The 7,046-nt window shown below is 41.0% G+C and overlaps 1 protein-coding gene across 1 annotated transcript in view; it reads left to right on the top strand.

The window, feature by feature from the left end:
* The window catches only part of HGD (homogentisate 1,2-dioxygenase), a 42,491-nt gene that overhangs the window by 1,938 nt on the left and 33,507 nt on the right, over window positions 1-7,046 (top strand). The window contains exons 2-3 of the mRNA XM_005875352.2: window positions 3,759-3,830; window positions 4,637-4,725. Coding sequence (XP_005875414.1) covers window positions 3,759-3,830; window positions 4,637-4,725 — 161 coding nt within the window. The remainder of the gene's footprint in view (window positions 1-3,758; window positions 3,831-4,636; window positions 4,726-7,046) is intronic.

Genomic DNA, 7,046 nt, shown 5'->3' with positions numbered 1-7,046 from the left:
TATCAACAGTACAATGATTGAAATTTCTTTTGAGAGCCAAATTTTTTAAACTTAAACTATATAGGTAGGTACATTGTTATTAACTTAATTAAGGTACTCCTAAGGCTTAGGAAGGGCCACACTCAAGGGGCCAAAGAGCCGCATGTGGCTCACGAGCGGCAGTTTGCCGACCACAGCCCTAGCTGGTAGCCGGAAGGCCCCGATCAGTCCTGATCACCAGCCAGACCTAGGGGCTCTACCCATGCACTAATTTCGTGCACTGGGCCTCTAGTATAATAATAATAACATGAAGTGCTCTTTAACATGCAAACTTTGGGCCCCACCACCAAGTATTTTGATTCACTAGGTTGGGGTCTGCATTTAACAAACCTCTGGGGTGATTCTAATGATTAGCTAAAGATAGGTCCCACTGGTCTACATTATTATTATTTCTGCTGTAACAAATTACTATAAATGTAGTGGCTTCAAACTGCACATTTATTCTCTTATAGTTCTCCAGGTCAGAACTCTGAAATCAGTTTCATTGGACTAATGTCAAGGTGTTGGTAAGCTTGTCAAGGTGTTGGAGACTCAAGGGGAGAATCTGTTTCCCTGCCTTTCCCCGATTCCCCAGGCTTCCGAAAGTCTGTGGCCTCTCACCATCTTCAAAGCATAGCACTCCAATCTCTGTTTCCATCACATCACCTTTTCATTTTCTGCAGTAAAATCTCCCTCTACCTCCCTCTAGTAAGGACACTTGTGATTACATTTAGGGCACACCCCAAAAATCTAGGCTTATTCCACCATCTTAATCCTTAACTTAATTACAACTGCAGTATAAGATCTGCAAAAATCATATCTCTTCTGCTATGTAAGGTAACACCTACAAGTTCCAGGGATTAAGATATAAATATCTTTGAGGGTCATTTTCAGCCTACCGCAATTATCTGCAGGTTCCCCTAACAACCTATAGTCTAAGTTCCCAACATGTGAATTAGAAATACTGGACTCCTTACAGAGTAAAAATGGTAGCTGTAGCTCCATCTCTACCCTGACGTCTCTCTCTCTCTCTCTCTCTCTCTCTCTCTCTGCTTCATGCCCAGTAAAAGGAAGGGAGGTGCACCATCTGCTTGTCCCATCAGGGTGTTACCAGATCAGAGTCAGTAGAAAACAACTCATAAAACCACTCTTGACAAATAAATCATATCCTGGGGACTAGGTGAGAATTAAAAAACTGTATAGTTGGGAGCTGTCAAAGAACTGATGGTACTGAAGTTACATGGAGCTCAGTAATTTGTTCTTTTATTTAGAAGAGATGCATATAATTCTCTTGGAAAAGAAATGAAATCATACTTTTATGTTGGATAAAATTATTCAGAAATCTGGACTGAAGAAAACATATAAACACACTTGCTAAATGTTAGACTTTTTTTGTATAAGATATATTTGCACATAGTCACTGAATCAGCTGGAGTTGAAGGCTTGGATTTTCATAGCAAATATAAGCAGAGTTGAGATTCGGTCCTTGATCTCAAAGCCTAGGGAAAGCAGCTGCAGAAAATGGCTTCCTTCATTCAGATACCTTCAGCAGTGAGGGACCTGGAATTTTAAAGCTCTAAAGAACTCACCTGGCACTTTTCTCTCAGAGGAGTCGGAAAACCAACTGATGTGATAGTGACTCAGCGGTTTCCACCCTCCTCTTCAGTCAGCACACTACAGAAAAGATTGAGAAAGTGATTCAGAACTCACACCTCTCCCAATCACCAGCTAGCTGTGCTTGCTACTTTCTTTTCCATTTTTTTTTAAAGCAATAGGAAGCAAATGCTTCAGAACTCCATATACTAAATCTCTCTTCCCTTGTTCTGAACATATATAACCGTGGATTCTGTTCTAAGGCCAGCAGTTGTGAAGAAGGGAGAAGACCCCGTGCTGGCCAGATAGATGGGCTGCCTTCCCCCGCACTCACACCCTCTTGCCTCGCTTGCTGAGAGAAACAATGAGGCAGCTGAACAAAGTAAAGACACTGTGACCCTCAGTGGCTTCAGTCACAGATTGGTCTAAATTCCATTTCACAGAATTTAGGGTCATTACCATTTCTCAGCAGCTCACATTCCATCCTGTTCATGGTGAGCATGAGGTTCATTTAGAGAGAAGAAAATTGTGCTCAGTGGAGAGTCAGAATGCTGGATGGTCTCTGCTGTTTCCCCAAAGAAATCATTCCAAGCTGCATGCCGCTGCTGTTAACCAATCTGTATATAATAGAACTCGATGTTTTTAGTGCTGATAGATTTTCATATAAAAAAGATTGTGTCTGGAGGCAAAAAGAAGAATTTCACTTCCATTGCTTTCTAGGTCATAACATTTCACATTTGATGTTCCTTTCCAAATATAGACAGCTGCTGGCCTGCTCATCGCTCACACATGCAGGCGCGTTGCATCAAGCTCATCCTTCTCCGTGCTGCTGAGCGCTCTAGAGGACTGGCCCTCCACCCACTTACATCCTTCTTATCTTATATCTCTTAAAGGCATGTGCTCAGATGGTGGCATTTCCCTCCCTGAGCAAGGCTGCACTTTCATCCTGGGCTAAAATTAAGTACATTTATTAGGAACAGCTGGGGTGGGGGTGGGGAATGGCCATTTGTTTTGATGTTTAAGTTAGAAAAAAAGGGGGTTCTAACCTCACTTAACAGTATACATATATGCTTAGGATAGGATCTAAGTGACAACTAAATCAAACAATAAATATCTATTGAGTACCTTCTATAAACCGGGCACAGGGCATATGGAGGTACATAAGAATGTTGTGGTCTCAGACTTCATGGGGTTTATGGACTGACCGAGGAGTCAGACAGCGAAGAAGAACTCATAGCTGTGTTAAGGCTTGTAACAATGAGCATCATGGGCTCCACAGGTGTTACTTCGTTGAGAAACCCCCTAACTTTATTTTCTCTGGGTGTAAACAAATGACAATCAGAATAGACTCCATTTTGTGATGGCAGGCAGATTCTGGTTTTCTACTGAAAACCAGAGGGAGAGAGAGATAGAAATATCAATAATGAGAGAGAATCATTGATTGGCTGCCTCCTGCATGCTCCTTTGGAATCGAGCCTACAACCACAGTGGAATATGCCCTTGACTGGAATCAAATCTCGGACCCTTCAGTCCGCAGGCTGACACTCTATCTACTGAGCCAAACTGGCTAGGGCTTCAAGCTTCATTTTTATAGATGAGTCAGATTATGTCATCTTCTATCTGCAGTAAGGCTAATTTGGAGAGCTTCCTCTCAAGAATATTGCTATCAGAATGGATCTATGCGCCTCTTTACAGTTGCTTGTTTCAGAGTATGAATGGGGAGTGGAACTCCCCAAACCCAAGGAGGTTGCCATCTAGACCCAGCAATATTTTATTAATCTGGATGAAGTGATGCATGAGCCTTCTACCCTATCAGGGAATCCTTCATGGAACCAGAATTAAAGAACCTGTCCTTGGAGTAGGATAATTAAGAAAAAGCCCATAAATTTACTAAGTATAGCGAAGGGTGGAGAGTTTATGTCATCCAGCATTCTTCTTCCAACTCATTGGTAGTCTTTAAAATTCACACAGAACCTATTATCTTTCCTAAATGCTTCATATGTCAAGACATAGCGAAGTCATTATGTATGGAAAATCATACACAAACACATGTTCATGTAGAAACTCTTACCTTTGTAGACTGTCAGTGTTGTGAAATGCTCTTTAAATCCCATTAATGGTGGTCTTTGTGCTTTTGTCACATGCAGTACATTTCTGGATTCGGGAACGAATGTGCCTCAGAGGACCCCCGATGCCCTGGTGCGCTGCCAGAAGGACAGGTACGAGTAAATAGAATATTAGATTAGAAAGTTCTGGATTACAGGAATGAATGACCAGCTCTCAGGCCAAGCACCTCTACCCACTGTAGCTCTCATAATTCAGCCTGTGAAGTATCTAGAAGTTTTACAATCTTTCAGACAATTACAATACAGAACAATGACAACACAAAGATTAAAGTTGGATGATAGTTATTTTATGGCAAAACACTAAACTCAAAGTAAGAAGACTAACTGTAGGATTTTCAGTAAGATTTCCTAGGTCCAAGGCTAAGGGAACTTTTTTTATAGTTCCCTTGAACAGCATCAGATATAACAATGATGACAAAATAACCAGAATTTTATGCACAAAGATGTTCACACTAGTGTTGGTTACAATAGTAAAAATATGGCAAACCACTTTTCAAAAAAATTGAAGTATATTTTATGGCATAAGGAAATACTCATCATATAGTGTTTCCTCTTTTTAAAAGTCCCAATTATTACAGAACTATACATACCATAATATCCCCATTTTGGAGGATAAGAATGGAAGGAAATATACCAATATGACTACATTGGATTATTTCTTGACTGTGACATAATAGGTTATATTTTATAAATTTTCTACAATAGGCATGTGTTACTTTTCTAATAAAGGGAAAGTCACCTAAAAATTATTACAAAGAGTATATATGGGTTGGGGACGGTCATATGTAGTGCCCAGTGTATCCCCCATTCAGGATAGAATCCTCTCACAAGTTGCACGGTGGGAAGGTAGGATGCATTTCTGATTGAAGTGATGCTATTTATTGCCTTCTTTGTTTTAGAACAATCCTCAAGTTTGTCCCTACAATCTGTATGCTGAGCAGCTCTCAGGATCAGCTTTTACTTGTCCAAGGAGCACCAATAAGAGAAGGTATGAGGATTAAGTTTATTCTGACCTGCAGACTGTGGGAGCTATAACTACTACTTAGTGTTGCCACCTACGCCTGGGCCACAGCCTCACAGGGCTGCCCAAGATCCTCCTTCTCACAGACTGTGCTCGGGATCATAGGCCTTGCCTCCAGCTAGAATCAAGTGACTGGTGGATGAAGCTGAGAGAACAGCAGCACAGAGCCCGGAAACACAAGTCCATTTCCATTTACAAATTCTCACTTTTACTCAGAAGAAAATGTTCCCAATAGTCTGGCCTTCCCTAAGGATTGTCCAATTGAGTTTTGGATTTTGATTTACTTGTTTGTTTTGTTTTTTATAATGATTAACTCAAAATTATAGAAGACTCAGCACAATATCTTCCTCGGCTGACTGTTCTTTGCATGAAAAGGTTGGATAATCCAAGCTCGAGTATTTGAAAGGTCATGTATTACAGCCCCTTGTGGTTTGAATTAATAAGGTTCTTACTCTTTGGAATTTGCCTTTGCTGGAAACCAACACATTCATTGGCACAAGGTGTCATATTCCATGTTTGCTCTAATCCTATAAACCAGGCCAATGAACTCACTCCCTTAACTCCTAAGGGACAGGTTAGATGCAGTAGTTGTGGTTTGGGGAGGCAGTAAGTATTTTGATTTAAACATGTAGTGTCTAAATGTAGGCATTTCAGGCTAGGGCGCCTGGGAGGAGATCTGCCACTGGTATTGGAGATTTAGAGAAGCAGCAGGAGGTCTTGTATTGCTTAGTGGAAGGGACTGGGTGTATCTCCACAAAGTTCTCCTGAGAAGCAAATAAGACAGTGAGTACAGAAGCAGGATGTACCACACAAAAGATAGATGGTTCCCCTTAGTGGTTAATCATGCCCACTCTGGGGTCAGGCACCCTGGGTTTCAATCCTGGCTTCTTCTCTTTGCAGCTATGTGAACTTGGGCAAGTCATCTACTCTCTTAGAGCCTCAGGTTCCTCACTTGTCAAAAAGATAATAATAGTACCTATTTCATAGTTGTCATGAAGATTAAGGAAAGAAGGTATGTAAAGTGCTTAGCACATTGCCTGGCACATGATTGGTGCTCAATTAACATTAATTATGATAATCATCATTATTGCCACCATAGCAGAGTTTCTTCCTCCAATACAGAATATCTATCCCTAAGAGGCTATCAGAGAACTGAGTGTGAGATATGGCAGGTACTAGGCTACTATGTCAATATCAAATGGCTTCTCTCTCAATAGATATGTGCACGGGGGGAGGAAGAAATAGTTTCCCATACTTGTAAAAAATCAGGGGTTAATTCTATTGTGATTTAATCATCTCTCTCTGTGCAAGCCCAATAATCAAGGTAAGGTAAACATAGATAATTCCTGTCCAATCCAATGTATAACGACTTGACCTCCATGACTATGTTCTTGACTTTATGTCCCATTCACTAATGGGACACCTGGATCCTGGATTCTGCTGCCTGCCCCCATTATTCAGCAATATCTTCAGCCAGCAGGAGCTAAGCTCTGATCCAGGAGGCTGAAAATGAGCGGTTGGCATTTCATTAAGAAGCTGGCACCATTCCCTGAATCAGAATTAAATCTCTGTCCTGGGCAATGTATTGCTGCTTGGGGATTTTTATAAACTCAGCTAAAAAACAAGGGATCCTAGGCATGGCTCACCCATCTGCTTAGAACTCTTTAAAGATAGCCACACGAATTTTGTGAAAATGATCAAAATCCCCAATGGGAAGATGGAACCAATCCCATCCATAGGTGAGTAAGCCTAGCATTCTTATAGTCACCACGTGTTTAAGCCACAGAGTGCAGTGCAGAGCCCCCACAAAACTTATCGACCAAGGATTAATTTTTATAATATTAATTAACTGACTCCTTAAGTCATGAGAAAGTAAGAGTCAGGACAGGGAATATGGAAAATTTGGACCATCATAAAAATCCAGCTGATTAGGAGTTGACATACAATTCAACATGAATCTAATAATTGAGCACCTACTCTGCACCAGGCACTCTAGGTACATAAACTCTGAATCCTCACAACAATCCTAGGAGATAAGGATGAGAAACACAAGGTCGAGAAAGTGTTTTAACTTGCCCATGATTACACAGTTGGTTCTAGATCTAGATACACTCACAATCTCAACTCCATAGACTGCTAGAAGCTGGAGAAGCTTCGTTTTTTCATGCCCTAAAAGTCTAAGGTCTGGGGGGTCACATCATCTAGAGCTGGAGAAATCAAATGGAAACTGAATAAATCTAGCCTTTTAATCTAATGGTTCAGTGTGCAGTCAGGCCAACTCCACCCCC

This window comes from Myotis brandtii, unplaced genomic scaffold (assembly GCF_000412655.1).
Source record: "Myotis brandtii unplaced genomic scaffold, ASM41265v1 scaffold46, whole genome shotgun sequence".
In the NCBI taxonomy this organism is placed as follows: Eukaryota; Metazoa; Chordata; class Mammalia; order Chiroptera; family Vespertilionidae; genus Myotis; species Myotis brandtii.
Note: the sequence above shows the minus strand (reverse complement) of the source record. Positions and strands in the feature narration are given on the sequence as shown.